Here is an 18,957-nt window from a genome sequence, read left to right as displayed (position 1 = left end):
CCTCTACCAAACAAATGACTAATCTCCAAATTAATTGGAACTGGTCGCAATTCATTACTTACACGGAGACCCTTGTTTCTGTCAAGCAGCATACATGTTCTGCATGAGACATTTTTTTCTGCTTATTCTTCTTAAATGATGTCTTTGATCATATCCTTTTACTCTTACATTTAACTCGTTTCTCTTTTGGAGCAACAATGAGCGAATTTTAAGATTAAAGGAGCAAGAGCAGGAAAGTTATGATGAATTATTATTTCATTGTCCCATATGTTTAGTATTTCTTATGTTTGTTTTTTTATATTCATTTCATAGAAATTTACTCTCTGATGGGGTCAGTGTAAATAATTTTCAAAATTGATCTCTTTGATTAGAGGTTAGATTTGATAAGTAACTTTTATGGCACTTAACATGTAGTGAGTAATAACTTTGCGTACAATATGATGCTTGAGCATTCTAAGAAACACTTTATGAATTTTCTTTTTAGTTGGACATACTAATAACAATTTGGATTATCTACAAAAGAAGTTGGTGAAATAAAATAACTTTGTTATGCTAATATTTATCTAACAAAGGATTATGCTAAGCTCGTCTTCGTAGGATGTGATGCCACTTTTAGAGGATTCTTTTTTCTTTTTCTTTTTTGTGAGTACATTGTAAAGAAACCAAAAGAAAAGGCAAACTTAATTATGGAATAAAGAAGGTGGAGGGGGAGTCTTTTTTAAAACATGGAGGAAAATATGTGGATAAAGGGGAAATGATGGGAATGCAGCCAGAATGAATTCTGGTTGCGGCCCAATTTGTCACATGATAGGCACATAAGTTTGCACTTTGGTTAACATGACTAGCTTTCTAGTTAGTTGTTGGTGGGATGGTGGAGTGAATGATGGAGATGCTAGAAGCAATTCGTCAATCAGTAATAATTGCTGGATGTTGAAGCGCCATTGTGACATTGAGAGAATCTCCCTCTAAGATAAAAGAAGATAACCCTAACGAAACTGCCAAACGAGCAGCCAAAAGAGTAGTAGTAGCCTCACCATAAAGAACAGAACAAGGTGAGCTAATAAGGGAGATATACTTGATTATAAAACTAGTAAAGTCTCTGCAGACTGCAACTTAAGCAGAAAAAATAACTCTAATAGCAGTACCATAGTTTATCTTGAAATAGGGAGGTGAAGGACTTTTCCAGACTTCAGGAGTTTTATCATCTTTGGTTGTCACGTAGAATAATGCTTCAGTGCAGTCTTGTTAATTGTAGTTGATATGATAAGAGCATTCGGGATAGTCCCATCATGATGAGCTTTATTCCTAGTAAACCTGTTAGGGATAAAATTAACCCTAGAGACACGTGGATTCAGAAACATCTCGGGGCTGTGCCTCGGACATTTATTTCAGCCAGCAAAGAAAAGACCGCCTAGGTACGAATACATCTCGGAGGTATAATGACGTCTCGGTGCAAATACATCTCGGAGGCATAACAACGACTCGGTCTTGACACTCCAGGTCACGGTATGTAATACATCCCGAGATCTCCTAATCAGCGAGCACATCTCGGGTATTTGTGTCTCGGAGTAACATCGCCTCGGAGGTAACATCAAGTCGGTACAATAACATCTCAGGTTTTTATAACTCCGTTATGGTGCGGCGATATCCCGAGATCTCCAAACCAGAGCGAGCATGTCTCGGACATCATCATCTCGGGGTCTAGTTGAAAGTTTGCCGCAGATATCTCAGAGTACGATAAAGATAGAATGATGAAGAAATAATCAGTTCCAAAGACATGTGGGCCCAAGCTTCTCCACCTATGTGCTGCACTCCTCCCAAGCAGCTAGCAGCACCCGCAAAAGGAAGAAACCCTGCTGGACAGCAACATCAAGACAGCATGGACGACACCTTCCCCCATCCCAGACAGCACTTTCTCCAAGCTTCTTGGACAGCGCATGCACTCAATAAAATAACCGTCCATTCACTCCTTCCAAGACCATGCACTTTTCTACCAACATCATTCCACTCATTACCATCTCCACTCAGCATTAAATAATCTCCAATCACTCCCTCCACTCGAGGACACAACAAAAACAAATGTTAAAGAACTTGAAGGTGGCAGACATGAGAAGATGGGCAAGGAATCAAACTCCTGGAAAAACGGAAACTCCTGGAAAAACAGGGCATGAAGAATTCGAAGAAGGCAGCAATGTGATAAGGTCAGAAGCCCGGCCTATAAATAGAGATCATCGCACCAGGTACGACAGATAGAAAAACAAAGGCACAAAGAGAGATATAGAGAGAAGAACAGTATAAGAAGAGGAGAAAGTAGAGAAACTTAGAGAGGGAAATCTGGGTGTATCAAGGCTTAGGGCTACGAGTGATTTTCCCCTGTAACTACTTAATAGTGAATTTTCTCTACGTCTCCTACAGTGGATGTACCTCGGTTTGAGGGAACCACTTAAATCTGTGTCTCATCTTCTCCCCTATCTTCTCAGTTTTTCCACTTCTAGCGGGTCTCGGGAAATAAGATTAATTTCCTGACATAGCGAATCATTAAGCGACACGTCACCATACCGGAAACTGTACCAACAAAACCAAAGGTAATCACATGCAACAACAGCAAATATTTGGAACCTATGAGTCTCTGCTGGAGGTACGCCAAGCATACGATGTGAATGAAGAATAATAAGAAGTCAATCTGTCATGTTAGTAACATTTAAAGCAATTGTATCCAAAGGCCAAAAAGATTGGCGCCAAACCACAAGGGCAATGGGACAAGTGAAAAAGAGATGAGAAAGGGAGTTTGTGGGATAAGAGCAAAGGGAGCAACTGGTGTCTAATAGAGAATAAGGGATGGATTGAGAAATTCAAAATTTGGTGGGAATAATGTTCCATACCATCTTCCAAAGAAAAAGTTTTAAACGATGGTTCAGCTTGAGTTTCCAAAGTGCTTTCCAACAAAATTTGGGGAGAGGTGAGGGTGTGGAATGGGAGAAAGAGCTAATGAGATAACGTGTGGATTTGGTTGAGAAAACACCAATGGTGCATGGGGTCCAGAGAAGGGAGTCAGAGTGGGAAGGAATTGTAATTTTTAAAATTTCAAAGGTGGTAGTTGGATTGAACAAGAAAGGCAAGATATATTGCTTCAAGGACATGGTAGGAGAGTAAATAAGATCAGAAATGGCTAAGGGGTGATTAGAGGAGATAGAAGACAATCTTGGTATAGGTTTAAATGATGGGGATGTAGGAGTCCATGGTGCGGACCAAATAGGAAGGCTTGAGTTAATTAGGAGGCTTTCTTATATTTTTCCTCATTAATTTTGTCGTAACAGTTTTCCAGATATTTGCTTCCTGCTTTCTCAAAGAATTTACTCTTGAAGAGGTTTTGGTACTTAGATATGGTTGATAAGGGCAGTGGACACAAATTTCAAATTGATCTCTTTGATTAGAGGTCAAATGACTCAGATTTGATAAAAATGGCATAACACATTAGGGCCTGTTGGTCAATGTTTTTCAGTGCTTCCCCTATTTTCATAAAATCCAATGCCTATAAGTATCTTAGCATTTATTTAGAATTATATAATGAAGACTTGAAGTTTCATTAAAAAAGGAAAAGAAAAAGAAAAGGGCTTTTACCTTATTCTACTAACAAAAAACTGTGAACTATAATATTTTTTTGCTTATTCTTGTCAAATATTTATGCACTTACATTTGACCTGTATCCATCTCTTTTGTAGCAATGGTGAGAGATTCTTAAGATTAAAGAAGCAGGAGTACAAGGGTTCTTCGCATGATCTTTCTTTGTACATATCATGCAGAATTATTTTTTTCATTGTCCCATATGTTTAGTATTTCATATATATTTGTTCTATATATGTATATTTCTTTCATGCTGTTTCATAGCTAGCAATTTGCTCTTAAAGAGGTTTTCTACTTGGATATGGTTGATGTGGGAAGTGTACATAATTTTCATATTGATCTCTGCACTTTTACCAAATGTTGAGACTTAAATTGAAAACAACATATGAATGTTTATCTATGAAATTAATTATTTCTCCATATTTCAGGACAAGTGGAAATCTGTTTCCACTTTTGAGTGGCTTCTTTAAGCATATTTTTTTTGATTCCTGCAATATAAAAATTTGTATTGATTGTAGGATTTCCTCAAGAACCATACTCAATGAAATAAAAATTAGCTCAAACTTCCCAGAAATGCATAATAAGGTGTTTATGGCTTATAGGTCTCTCTCTCTCTCTCTCTCTCTCTCTCTCTCTCTCTCTCGGGTTGGGCATACTCATTTGTTTTTGTTGAATGAAACTCTTAGCAGGGAAACCATTGAAAAACGGTTTGTCCTCTTTCATTTCATTTTCTGAATGGATGATTATCTTCTCTATAATGTATGAGATTATGCTGTGTGTTCTGAGTCATGACAGCAATTCTGGCTGCAACTGCAGGGGATGGTAACCAGATTGTAAATCACCATTACTTTTTGATGAGTATAAATCACCATTACTTGCAAGGACTTGTTCCCTTAATGGCCCATATAGTACTCATGCTAAATAGAAAACTTTTTGTTGTCTGTTTCAGAAGGGTTATACAAGTTAATTTGTCACAATTATGCTATAATCCTCACTAAAACTCTTATCACTTTGTTGAAGAAAAACTGTGCACATGTGAACTTTTATTTTACTCAACTGTAATAAAGCTATTACTTTTACCCTCCATGGATGCCATACACTTTATCCAGCCATCCAAAGAGAAAGTAATCATTCTCCTTTTTGGCGTCTATTTGCAGATACTTAGTGTTAGAATCCTAAAAACAAACGATCTCTTTTACAAAATAAAAAATATTTTACTGATAACTTACAGAATATCCAAAGATTCCTTACACCAAGAGTTGATGATCAAAGTAAAAAACGAAAGATTGAAAGAAAAATCATTTTGATCATGAAGGATTGTCCTTGCTCTCATAGGAAAGAAAGTAAGAAAGTAAGAAAGTCAGAAGCCTCTCTTGCATCTCCAATTATATCATTTGTTGTTGTTGAGCTTTCTGACAATGCATTTGTTGTCTTGTGGATTTGATCCAATTGATTGAAGACTCACAGAGGTGGTAGCTAAGGCAATTCAACATTTCAAGTTTTCAACTATTTTCCTGATATTCTCTGTACAAATATTTGTTGTGTACCCATATGCATGTTTTTCATTTCAAAGTTCTTATTGTCAAACTCCCAAGATTTCTGTTTCATTTTTATGAATAAAGTTGTGCAGACATGTATACCATGTTAGATTTAAAACTAAATATTCTGCCCCTTCTTCACAGAATGTGTAAATTAATTATTAAAAAAGAAAAAACAGATACCTCCAGTGTCAGTGTGCATCGATGGTTGTAGAACAAGAGTACAATGTTGATGGCTGAGAACACATACCATGTGTATGAAACCCGTAAAAGAGTTTCCTGTTCGTCATATTGCAATTATAATGTTTTGTGCACTTTTAACAAATGTATTACATCTTCTTCTTTTTTCCTAATTGAATAAGGAGAGGGTTACAAGGAAGAATCATTCTCACTCTTGATTCGAAAGAAATGAGTGAATGATCTTATAAACGAAAAAAAAGGATGGACTCCCCAACAATAGACCCAAAACAAATTAAAATAGAGTTGAAATAATTACAAATAGTAAGAAATGAGTAAACAAGTGACTTGGTCATCTAAAAGAAAAGGGCACATATTAAGGCTAACATATCTGAATTTCCACTTTGGAACAACAACAACCAGCTGAAAGAGGTTGAAGCAGTAAAAGTACTGTTGTTTGAATTAGGGACTGCAGAAGAGAGGCGCAAACATATATAAATCTAGTTACAAAAGTCTCTCTTAAAGGGAGACAATAACTCATGTAACAAAAAATGACAAAAACAAATAAACAGCTAAAACGCCCAAAAAATAACAACTTTAGCCTCTAGTGGAGCAGAAGAGAGTTGCAAGTGAGCCGGAGCGTGGAAGGCATATGGAGAAATGGCTGGTAGCTATGGGGAGCTAGAGCGCCGGAGGATGCGGTGGAATGGCCTGTGGAAGGTAGGGGCTGTTGGAGGAATATAAATCTAGCTTTTAGAAAACCATATCTAAGAACTTTGACAAAGTCAGTTATCGATGTGGAGGAGAAGACAAAGAACATGGTGGAGAAAGAGATTGACACAATGAAGGAGCCATGACACTGAGGTTGCGATTTTGTACGAAATAGGTTGCACTGGACGACGATTAATAAAACCTCGTGAGAGGTGAATAGGGTTAAAGAAATCTCTAGACAAACATCAACAAAAAGAAAAAGATACATGAAGGTAAGAAGATGAGGAGGGAAAAGACGAAACACTTCCTCCTCCCCTCTTCCCATTCGCAGCTAGAATAAGAGAGAGAGAGAGAGAGAGAGAGAGAGAGAGAGGAAAAAAACAACAGAGAAGGTTTAAGTATGAGGAAGAATAAAGCTAAAGGGTGTTAAAATTGTCTTAAACAAATGAACAAATGTATTACTTATTCAATGGTGTTCTTTTATTTTTTAATATTTTTAATAATGTTTTTTTTTTAATTTTAAATAACATGTACCTGTTACACTGTAATTGATGTGCTGAGTAAAAGAAAATTGTCATTTATAACTAGTATTGCATATGATTGATGCTTGTGCATCTCCAACAATATTAGTTATTTTAGTTATTTAAAATACATATTTTTTTTTATTTTAATTATTAACTTTTCAATACAAACTTTAACAAAAAATTTATTTTACATTTTACTTTTTTTAAATATTAGTTTTTAATGTTTTAAGAATAAAAATAAAAGTAAAGATTTAAAGAGCACTTAGCAAAATGTATTTTACCTCTTTTGAATTTAATCTACAAAAGATAAAAATTGAGTATTATTAACTAAAATTACAGTTTACATAATCTCCAACGCTCTCATAGTGATAGTTTAAGGGAACTTGTAATTGAAAGCTTGACACATGAAGGGTCAAATATTCCTCCTCACAGTTCTGTAATTTTCTGGGTATAGTCGATCCCCTTCCATTAGCAAAACATGGAAAACCACTGTAAATTGAATGAATAGTCAACGACAACATTAAGAGACTACAACACGTGGCCTTCATTCAGCAGTCCTTCAGAAACCTATTCCGATTACTTTCCCAAAATCCCATCTTTTTCAAAAAAAGAGAAGAAAAAAAACCCCGAACCCTGCTAATTCATCATCTCTGCGTTTGTTGGGCATCATTCTCTTTAACCGAGCAACGCACACTGAAATCCGAAGTTGATGGCCAAGGAATTGCCCGAAGACTTGGTGAAACAGATTCTGGTGTGGCTTCCGATCGTCTCTCTATTGCGATTCAAGTGCGTCTGTAAATCCTGGTACGCTCTCATTACTCACCAAAGCTTCATAACAAAACACCTCCAACACAACAACAACAACAGAAACATCCTCCTTAAAATGCGCGACAAAATCACCAAAGATTATGTTGTATCCACGCTTTCTTATGAAACGCTCCAACTATCCCATACACAACCTGCACCTCCATCGGTTTTTGCCATCGACAAGAGTATTTGTATTGTGGGTTCTTGCAATGGTATTGTTTGTCTCCAGGACAAGTCATTACATAATTTCAAGGTTGTTATATGGAACCCTGCAACTAAAGAAACAAAGATTGTCCTCAAATCAAACCTGTCCCGCTTCCCCAACGTAATTGATTGTATCGGATTTGGTTTTGATGCCAAAACTAATGACTACAAGATAATCAACCTTCTTTGTCCCGTTCACGACTTTAACTCAATCCCAAGTGAAATGATAATCCAAAGTGAGGTATATAGCTTAAGTGCCGATTCTTGGAGACGAGGCGATAGCCCCATGTGTTGTACTTTTGATCCTTATATCTGTGGCTTGAACACATACGTCAATGGGATGGCTTCTTGGGAGGCACGTGTTGATGGTTGGGAGGGTGTTTTGTCATTTGACATGAACAACGAGGTATTCCTAAAAACATGGCTGCCAGATGTTTTGATGGTTGATGGTTTGAATAGTTGGAGACACTTTTTCTTGTTGAATGAATCTCTTGCTATGGCAGTTACTATCCTGGTTGCAGATGGACCAGATGGTGCCTGGAACGGCAAAATGTGGGAGAGTTGCTTTGATATATGGTTGTTGCTTGAAGTTGGTGTTAAGGACTCCTGGACTAAGCTTTTCACTATTGGACCGTTTAAAGAAATTGAACGACCATTAGGATTCTGGAAGAATGAAACCATGTTCTTGGTAAAATGGGACAAACAGCTGGTCTTGTATGACCCCATGACCAAAGAAATAAGTAATCTCCAAATTGGTTATAGAGTAACACGCCGGACAAGTTTGGTTACTTACATGGAGACCCTAGTTTCTATCAAGCATTTGAAGAGCAAGACAGATGTTGACAATGGCCATCTTTCTATTTCAGTTCCAAGTGTGTTTCAAGCAGCATAGATGTGCTGAGACAATATTTTCTGCTTCTTGTTAAATGATGTTTTTTGAAATATTTATTCTCCTTTGGCGCAATAGTGAGACAATGCCTAAAAGTATCTTAGCATTTATTTAGAATTATATAATGAAGGCTTGATGTTTCATTAAAAAAGGGAAAGAACAAGAAAAGGGTTTTTACCTTGTTCTACTAACAAAAGTTTTGACTATGAACCATATGAAGTTAAAGTTGGTAAGGGCTATTAATCTTTTAAATCACTGACTCACTGTAGATGTTTCAGGCGTACTTACCAGGTAATTAAGGGTTTAGTGGATGGATACCATCTTTCTTCGGAAAAAATGGCATCTACAGATCATCCACATTACTCACTTGGATGCTAACTATGAATCAATGGAGCAACACATTGAAAGTAACCAAAATGTTCTTGTTATTGTTCTCACTGAGTGCTCGATATATATTGTAGGCCCATTGTGTTCAAATCCTCTGAAACCCCTTCTACACCCAATTTATGGTTTTTTTTTTTTTGTCCATTTTGAGCTCCACCTGAAGTTTATAAACAACAGCCAGCAAGAAAATGCATTGGCATAGAACAACAGCCAACATGTTTCATGACTAAATCAGCATAATCTCTCTCTTCTAAATCAGCATTCGCATGCGTTTCAAACAGCATATATGTTCTGCATGAGACAATTTTTTCTGCTTATACTTCTCAAATGATGTCTTTGATCAAATCCTTTTACTCTTACATTTAACTCGTTTCTCTTTTGGGGCATTAATAATGAGCAAATTTTAAGATTAAAGGAGCAGGAGTAGGAAAGTTATGAGGAATTATTTTTTCATTATCCCATATGTTTAGTATTTCTTATATTTGTTTTTTGATATTTATTTCGTAGAAATTTACTCTGTTGATGGGGTCAGTGTAAATAATTTTCAAAATTGAGCTCTTCGATTAGAGGTTAGATTTGATAATAAATTTTTATGGCACTTAATTAACACGCAGTGAATAATAACTTAGCATACAATATGATGCTTGTAGCATTCTAAGAAATGCTTTATGATTTTCTTTTTAGTTGGACATACTAATAACAATTTGGATTATATGGCCAAAAAGAAGTTGGTGAGATAAATTAACTTTATTATGCTAATCTTTATCTAAAAAAGAATTATGCTAAGCTCGATCATCTTCGCAGGATGTGATGCCACTTTTAGAGGATTCTTAAATTCTTGAAATCGTGACTATCAAGTTATATATCTATTAATTTTTTCTCTTGTTGAATGAATCGATTGTACATTATAGACTATTTTGGTTGTTGAATGAATCGATTGCTATGGCAGTTAGTATAGGGGATGAATTAATTGGTTGGAGATTTGTATTGATATATGGTTGTTGCTTGAAGTTGGTGTGAAGGACTCCTGTATGGTATCCTACAAGCTGTATGGTTTTCTTTGGGTTTTTGGCATTGAGATTGTTGAAATACTAAATAAATTATTAAGAGTGCGTTTATGAGTGTAATTTTGCAGGTCAAAGGTGAGATTTTAAACCAAATTATAGAAAGTTTATTGTTTGGGAGTGCATTTTAAAAATTTTGTGTTTTGAAAACGTAGAAAAAAAAAAAATAAAGTGTTTTCAAATGGTAGACAAAAAAGTGTATTGTTAAAAAACAAACAATTTTAAAAGCAAAACTGCAAAATTAAATGTGAAAATGTGATTTTACCAAATACTTAACCGCGTTTTTAAATTGCTATTTTTTTAATTGCACTTTTTAAAACTGCTAAATTAATCGGACCCTAAATTTAACAAAAAAAAAAAAACTTCGAAGCTCTTTTTTGGTGTGTGCGGGTGCTGATCGAGAGAGAGATTAACAAAGTAATATAAATACACCCCAAGCCTTAACAACATAAATCAATACCCAACTGTTCTTTCTTGCAATGTTAATGAATGAACAAGGAGCCAAATCCCTCCTCAATTTTCTGGGCAAATAGATGATGCTCTTTCTAAAAATAATTGACCCAGAAAGTGGCCCAAATAATTGCATTAGTGTCGTAGGATCGTTGCCCAACAAGAATCAAGATCCATGCTTTAGAGTATTACTACTTACAACAATGAAAAAGTACAACACGTGGCCTTCATTCAGCAGTCCTTCAGAAACCTATTCCACTTCCCCAGACAGCATAGAGTATAACTCGATTACTTTCCCAAAATCCCCTCTTTATAAAAAAAAAAAAAAAACCCTGCTAATTCATCATCTCTGTGTTTGTTGGGCATCGAACTCTTTAACCAAGCAACACAGAAATCCGAAGTTGATGGCCAAGGAATTGCCGGAAGACTTGGTGACAGAGATTCTGGTATGGCTTCCGATCGTCTCTCTACTCCGATTCAAGTGCGTCTCCAAATCCTGGTACGCTCTCATTACTCACCAAAACTTCATAACAAAACACCTCCAACACAACAACAACAGAAACATCCTCCTTGATTTGCACGACAAAATCACCGAAGATCCTGTTGTATCCACTCTTTCTTATGAAACGCTCCAACTATCCCATACACAACCTGCACCGCCATCGGTTTTTGGGATCGACAAGGGTAGTATTTGTATCGTGGGTTCTTGCAATGGTCTTGTTTGTCTCCACTACAAGTTATTACATAATTTCAAGGTTGTTATATGGAACCCTGCAACTAAAGAAACAAAGGTTGTCCTCAAATCAAACTTGTCCCGCTTCCCCACCGTAATTGATTGTATCAGATTTGGTTTTGATGCCAAAACTGATGACTACAAGATAATCAACCTTCTTTGTCCCTATGACGAACCTGACTCAATCCGAAGTGAAAAGATGATTCAAAGTGAGGTGTATAGCTTAGGTGCCGATTATTGGAAACAAGGCGATAGCCCCCTGTGTGGTACTATTGATCCTTTTATCTGTGGCTTGAACACATACATCAATGGGATGGCTTCTTGGGAGGCACGCGTTGATGATTGGGAGGGTGTTTTGTCATTTGACATGAGCGACGAGGTATTCCAAAAAACACAACTGCCCGATGATGTTTTGAATAGTAGTGAGAGACACTTTTTCTTGTTGAATGAATCTATTGCTATGGCAGTTACTATCCTGGTTGACGATGGTATCTGGGACGGCCACATGTGGGAGCTTTGCTTTGATATATGGTTGTTGCATGAAGTTGGTGTTAAGGACTCCTGGACTAAGCTTTTCACTATTGGACCGTTTAAAGAAATTGATCGACCATTAGGATTATGGAAGAATGAAACCATGTTCTTGGTAAAATGGGACAAACAGCTGGTCTTGTATGACCCCTTGACCAAAGAAATGAGTAATCTCCAAATTGGTTATGGAGTAACATGCTGGACAAATTTGGTTACTTACATGGAGACCCTAGTTTCTATCAAGCATTTGAAGAGCAGGACAGATGTTGACAATGACCATCTTTATATTTCAGTTCCAAGTGTGTTTCAAGCAGCATAGATGTGCTGAGACAATATATTTTTGCTTCTTGTCAAATGATGTTTTGTGAAATATTCATTCTCCTTTGGAGCAATAGTGAGAGAATTTGAAGATTGAAGGAGGTGTACAAGGGTTCTGAACATGATCTTTCTTTTTACATATCATGCAGAATTACTTTTTCAGTCCCATATTAGTATTTCTTATATTTATTTTCAGATATTTCCTTCCTGCTTTCTCAAAGAAATTTACTCTTGAAGAGGTTTTGGTACTTAGATATGGTTGATGAGGGCAGTGGACATAAATTTCAAATTGAGCTCTTTGATTAGAGGTCAAATGACTCAGATTTGATAAAAATGGCATAACACATTAGGGCCTGTTGGTCAATGTTTTTCAGTACTTCCCCTTTTTTTTATAAAATCCAATGCCTAAAAGTATCTTAACATTTATTTAGAATTATATAATGAAGACTTGAAGTTTCATTAAAAAGGGAAAAGAAAAAGAAAAGGGGTTTTACCTTGTTCTACTAACAAAAAACTGTGAACTATATGAAGTTAAACTCTCTCTTCTATGGTGTAGTTTTTTCTTTTTTTAATCAATATGGGGAAAAGGTTACCTTGGAGAAAGTCCAATGTCAGTCAAGAACAATAAGAGATAAGTAAATCATCAGGCAAACCAAGAATGTAGCAAAATCCACATAAGCAAAGAAAACCTGATTGTACCCCAAAGTTCAAAGCTATTGAATCTAGAATTCCGACTGCTAATAAGACAAATCATGATTAACTAAGCATGTAAAAACTAATTAGAAATAAAAAGTGTCAATTAGCTCATTATGGTATCAATTTTGCACTTATCACTTTTGCACTTCTTCACTTATAACCTCTCATCTTTCATCACTTTTACAATTAAGTATTCAAACTTTAAAAAGTGTAAATTTAGAGTATCTATCTTTTAATTATTTTCAATTTCAACCATCCGTTAGAATTTTCCGTTAAATTATGTCAAAAAAAAAAAAAATTTAAAAAAAACTAACAAATTGCAGGAATTTAGGTGTTGGTCAGAATTTAACAGAATTTGCAAAAATACTCATATCTGAATCTTTGAAAAAAAATTATAAGTTTTTATAATTTTATGATTTTTTTTTTTTTAATATAAATTATGCAACTAGCATCCTCTTTATCTTGTGATATCTATTTTTAAATTTGGGAAAAATTCAAAATTGATGTAAGTGGTTTATCTGATTTACAATTAACTCATTATGGTATCAAAATGAACTCAGAGATCTCTAAGGAAACATAATTTTCTACAAACTGATTTGTGAAAAATTTCATGACACTTGAGCTCCCTTGTCCAAGCATTAGATGAGTGAAGGTTTCAAACTTTGGCAAACGATATGAGGAGTATACTCACGTCCTTACAAATAATTTTGAATTTAAATAAAAAGAGATTTAAGAGTAGAAAGAGACCGAAATATATATATATATATATATATATATATATATATATATATATATATATATATATATATATATATATATATATATATATATATATATATATATATATATATATATATATATATATATATAAACGTTTAATAACGATGTTTAAAAATTATTTAAACTTCTAACAAATTCAATTTACATACTGAGTCAGCGACCTATATCTTATAGTCTAATTTAAAGAAGAAGAAAAAAAATTATAACAATACCAGGGCAAGTTTAAGCGGAGCTTTTTATTTAAAATTAAATTTTATTTGATTTAAAATTATATTTTTATTTAAAATTCATTCTTCCTACTTTTTGGGATGCAAAATTACATATCAAGTTTTTATATTCAAGTTTTTTTATCTATAACTAAAAGTATTTACAAATTAAATAATATATATATATATATTATGACTATAATAAAATAAATTAAAAAAATAGAATAATAAAACTTGATTTGTAAAAGGTTGAATTCTCTTTAATCTTTATGATAGGATTATCTAACACTTTTAACAAGCACAAGAAAAGGCAAATCAGGGTAAGAATATTTCCTAATATCGAATAAAAAAATTAATGCAATTGGTTGATTGAGTTTTTGGTAACCAACTTTTTTTTTTTCTTTTTTCTTTTTTTATCATTGATCAAATATGGACTGATTTTAAAGACTTAAAAGAAGAGAGAAATTCAAATTTGAATAAGATTGACTTGAATAGGGAAATTAAGATAAAAAAAAAAAAATGGAAACTTATAAAGAGTAGGATTTGCAATAGAAACTTATAAACTTTCCATCTTCTTAGCATTTTCTTTTTCATTCTATTTTGATTCTTGAACGTTGGACTTAAGGCGTAAGGCCTTCAATTTTTTGAATGTTGGACAATTGGACTTAATTAAGTCTTATTTTTTTTGAACGTTGGACTTAATTTTTTGAACATTTGTAATTAATTTTTTGAACATTTGTAATTAATTATGGCCTTCAATTTAGAGACTTTTTATATTTCATTTTATTTTAAACTTTGGTAATTAAGACCTTCAATTTAGAAACTTTTCATATCTCATTTTATTTTAAGGAAAATGTTAGATTTACAACACCAATACAACAACTGCACAACAACCCTTTACATGAGGGTGGGCCCCACACACTGGGGCCCACCCTCATGTGAGGGGTTGTTATGATGGTATAGTGCAAGAATCAAATTTCTTATTTTAAACGTTGGTAGTTAAGGCCTTCAATTTATTTTTGTTTTTGTTTTGGAAATAAATCTCCATTAATATTTCGTAATTAGGGGCCTTATTAAATTGGGGCTTTGCATTATATTAATGTCTTTCTTAATTTTATTTTTATCATAATTTGGGGCCTTATTAAAGTGTATTGATGGTAATTAAGACCTTCTTTTTTTTTAAGAAATAAATCTCTATTAATATTTTTTAATTGGGGGCCTTAGGCAGCCGCCTAATTCGCCTAAGGCTCTAGCCGGCTTTGAACTAAACGAGGGTTCGTGCGGAGTGGGAGGATGCAGGGCAGGGGTGTGGGTTTAGCTGGGTAGGGCGGCTTTGGGCGAAGAAAAGGAAGATGAAGAGAGACCTGCTCTCAACGTTCCAGAATTCCATAGACGACCAAGCGAATGAGAGATCCCAACCAACGACAAGGCCAAGTGAATGAGAGATCCTTTGATCCCAACAGGCAACCAGTACCTGTCATTACCAAAATGAAGAGAAGAGGACGGAGGACGGGGGACGGGGTGCGGGTTGCAGCGCTAGGGCTAAAGGGTAAGAACTAGGAAGAAAAGAATGAAAAAATGAAGAGAGGCGGCGCTAGGGTTATGAACTTATGCAGGTAAGGGGTTTTTTGTTTTATAATTTTCTTCATGTGGGCCGTGTCCCTGGAGTTTTAAAAAATCCCTACCCGGCCCGCCCTACCCTGCATGGGTCTACCATTTTTGGACCCGTACCCACAAAAAAAAAAAAAACTAAAAAACGGATTTTTCGGGGCGGGGTGGGGCAGATCCATGGGTTTTTGCCCACCCCTAGAAGTTGGTGTGAAGGACTCCAGTATGGTATCCTACAAGCCGTATGGTTTTCTTTGGGTTTTAGCATTGAGATTGACGAAATACTAAATAAATTATTAAGAGTGCGTCTATGAGTGTAATTTTACAGGCTAAAAGTACGATTTTAAACCAAATCATAGAAACTTTATTATTTAGGAATGCGTTTTAAAAAATTTGCTTTTTAAAAACGTAGAAAATAAATTGTGTTTTCAAATCGTAAGCAAATGACGCGTTTTTAAAAAAGCAAACAATTTTAAAAGTGAAACTGTAATTTTAAAGGTCAAACTGTGATTTTACCAAATACTTAACTACGTTTTCAAATTACTATGTGGGACTTTATTTTTTATTGTATTCCGTTATTTTAAATAATATTTTATTATTGAATAAAAATAATAAATCACGAAAATATGAAATCTTGTGTTTGTGAGTATTGAGCACGGCTAATTACTCATAAGAAGTCTAAAATTTCTAGAAAATGTTACCATATTTATCGCTCTCGTTATGTTTTCCTCCTACGTTAACACACACCTGTTCAGAGTTCTTTGCCTTTCTCATCATTCGGCTAAATTGCCCAACTGTTCTGTCCATAACATATGCTACTCCTATATTAGTAGTATGTGTGGAGAATTCAAGGAGCCAAATCCCTCCTCAATTTTCTGGGGAAATAGATGATCCCCTTTCTAAAAATAATTGACCCAGAAAGTGGCCCAAATAACTGCATTAGTATTAGTGTTGTAGGATCGCTGCCCAACAAGATGACCCACTAACGTAACTGAAACCCACGATCCATGCTTACAGAGTATTCGTCCCTATTCTAGAACATGAAAAACAAACAGACGCGCAACTTACAACATTGAAAAAGTACAACACGTGGCCTTCATTCAGCAGTCCTTCAGAAACCTATTCCACTTCCCCGGACAGCATAAAGCATGACTCGATTACTTTCCCAAAACCCCTCTTTTTCCCAAAAAAAAAAAAAACCCCAACCTTGGTAATTCATCGTCTCTGCGTTTGTTGGGCATCAAATTCTTGAACCAAGCAACACAGAAATCCGAAGTCGATGGCCAAGGAATTGCCTGAAGACTTGGTGACGCAGATTCTGCTATGGCTTCCGGTCGTCTCTCTATTGCGATTTAAGTGCGTCTCCAAATCCTGGTACGCTCTCATTACTCACCAAAACTTCGTAACAAAACACATGCTAAACAACAACAACAACAGCAACGCCCTTTTTCTCCTTAAAACCTTCAAAGATTGTTTTGTATCCACGTTTTCCTATGAAGCACTCCAACTGTATGATATACAACCTTTACCTCCACCGTATCTTGGGATGGGCAACAAGGTTCAGATTTATGTCGTGGGTTCTTGCAATGGTCTCGTTTGTCTCCATGCTGACTATAACAATGGATTAAATGTTGTCATATGGAACCCTGCAACTAAAGAAACAAAGATTGTCCCCAAATCAAACCTGCCCTACCCCGCTCGTAATGGAACCAAATTTGATCGTTTGGGATTTGGTTTTGATGCCAAAACTAATGACTACAAGATAATCAACCTTCTTACTATCTGTGATTCTGACATTTTTAGTGGTGAAATCATACAACAAAAAGAGGTATACAGCTTATGTGCCGATTCTTGGAGAAAAGTTGACGGGCCCCTGTGTTATCTTCTTGGTTCTCAAGGTCCGAAGGCATACATCAATGGGATGACTTTTTGGGAGGCGAAGGAATACATCAATGGGATGACTTTTTGGGAGGCAAATCATGGTGATGATTTATTTGTTTTGTCATTTGAAATGAGCGATGAGGTTTTCGTAAAAACACCGCTGCCAGATGATATTAGGTTGGAATTTGCAGCTTTTTGGGGCATTTTCGTGTTGAACGAATCGATTGCTATGGTTGGTATTGCCGGACTGAGCTTTGATATATGGTTACTGCCTGAAGTTGGTGTTAAGAACTCTTGGAGTAAGCTTTTCACTATTGGACCGCTTACAGAAATTGGACGACCATTAGGATTTTGGAAGAATGAAATCATCTTCTTGAAAAAATTTGACGGGCAGACGATCTTGTATGACCTCTCAACCAAACAAAAGATTAATCTTCAAACTCGTCATGGAGCAATATTCTCGTGGCATATGGTTAGGTGTATGGTTAATTACATGGAGACCCTAGTTTCTGTCAAGGGAGGAAGAAATGAATTTGAAGAGCAGGATAGTTGTTGACAATGCTGGAGGGTCGGGTCGTCTTTCTATGTGTTTGAATTGCTGAGACAATATTTTCTGCTTATTCTTATTCTTGTCAAATGATGTCTTTCTCAAATATTTATACTGTTTTGGAGCAATAGTGAGATAATTTTATGATTGAAGTCCCCCATATGTTTAGTATTTCTTATATTTGTTTTTTGATAATTATTTCCTGCTATTTTATAGCAATTTACGCTTGAAGAGGTTTTGGTACTTAGATATGGTTGATGGGGTCAATGGACATAATTTTCAAATTGAGCTCTTTGATTCGAGGTCACATTTGATAAAAAAAAAAAATAACTAAAATAAAATAATTTGACATTAGGGCCTGTTGGTCAATATTTTTCAACACTTGCCATATTTTCATAAAATTCAATGCTTAAAAGTATCTTGGCTTATTAATGTTGGCATTTATGTAGAGTTATAAATTGAACATTTGAAGTATCTTGGCTTGTTCTACTAACAGAAGTTTAAAGTTGATAAGGGCTTTTAATCTGTTAAATAACCATAGATGTTTTAAGCGTAATAGGTAATACAAGGTGGTTCGACAGGTTGAAATCACATAAACTTATTCAGGGTTTAACAGATACCATCTTTCCTCGATCGGCAGAGGGATATGCTTTTGAGGAAGAAGAGCTATCCATCATCGCATTTAGCAGGATCACTTGATTATATCAAAATGCAAAAAAAACTTATGAACTAATAGCCAATTTTAGAATAGCTTCCTAAATTTTTAAGTGTATTAATGTGACTAATCAAACTATCAAAGTATGCCAAAAATGTTACTTTTGTCGAGATATTTCTATAATGTTTCTATTCTTTTTTCTTTTTTCTTTTCTTTTTTTTTAAAAAAAAATAATTGAATTAAACTTCTTCTTTTTTTTTAAAAAAAAAAAGAAAAGAATAAATGCAAAATTAATTAATGTGATTGGCCTAAATTAGAAATCGCTCAATGCAGAATAAAAAATAATTTAAAGGTCTTTAAGGTGACAAAAAATAACAATTTTTAGTCATTGTAGTTAAAATCCGTTAAAATACTTAACAGATTCTGTTAGTGTCAACGTCAATATTAATAAAATGATGACATCTATCATTCTTACTAAAAAAAAATATCAATATATTAAAGACATACATTTCTAAAACTAAATGATTCAACCACTGCTGCAAAGACGATGCCCATAGTGGGTGATGGTCGATCCTGGTTAAGGGCTTCGTTGGCGACACCTTGCGAGCTTGATCTTCTTCCGGCGGTGTTGCA

At 35.0% G+C, this 18,957-nt stretch overlaps 3 protein-coding genes across 3 annotated transcripts; all 3 read left to right on the top strand.

The window, feature by feature from the left end:
- Window positions 1-6,991: 6,991 nt before the first annotated feature.
- LOC133869349 (F-box/kelch-repeat protein At3g06240-like) lies at window positions 6,992-8,943 on the top strand. Its single transcript, XM_062306324.1, has one exon. The coding sequence runs from the start codon at window positions 7,284-7,286 to the stop codon at window positions 8,475-8,477; it is 1,194 nt and encodes a 397-aa protein (XP_062162308.1). The 5' UTR covers window positions 6,992-7,283; the 3' UTR covers window positions 8,478-8,943.
- Window positions 8,944-10,137: 1,194 nt separating this feature from the next.
- Window positions 10,138-12,117, top strand: LOC133867804 (F-box/kelch-repeat protein At3g23880-like). The gene has a single exon (XM_062304566.1). It carries the CDS (start codon window positions 10,456-10,458, stop codon window positions 11,950-11,952), a length of 1,497 nt encoding a protein of 498 aa, XP_062160550.1. The 5' UTR covers window positions 10,138-10,455; the 3' UTR covers window positions 11,953-12,117.
- Window positions 12,118-16,401: 4,284 nt separating this feature from the next.
- LOC133867610 (F-box/kelch-repeat protein At3g06240-like) lies at window positions 16,402-17,847 on the top strand. Its single transcript, XM_062304363.1, has 2 exons — window positions 16,402-16,615; window positions 17,045-17,847. The coding sequence occupies exons 1-2, from the start codon at window positions 16,521-16,523 to the stop codon at window positions 17,676-17,678; spliced, it is 729 nt and encodes a 242-aa protein (XP_062160347.1). The 5' UTR covers window positions 16,402-16,520; the 3' UTR covers window positions 17,679-17,847.
- The last annotated feature ends 1,110 nt before the right edge of the window (window positions 17,848-18,957 follow it).

The sequence above is a fragment of the Alnus glutinosa genome, chromosome 5, assembly GCF_958979055.1.
Source record: "Alnus glutinosa chromosome 5, dhAlnGlut1.1, whole genome shotgun sequence".
NCBI lineage: Eukaryota > Viridiplantae > Streptophyta > Magnoliopsida > Fagales > Betulaceae > Alnus > Alnus glutinosa.
This window is presented reverse-complemented; position numbering and strand designations above follow the sequence as displayed.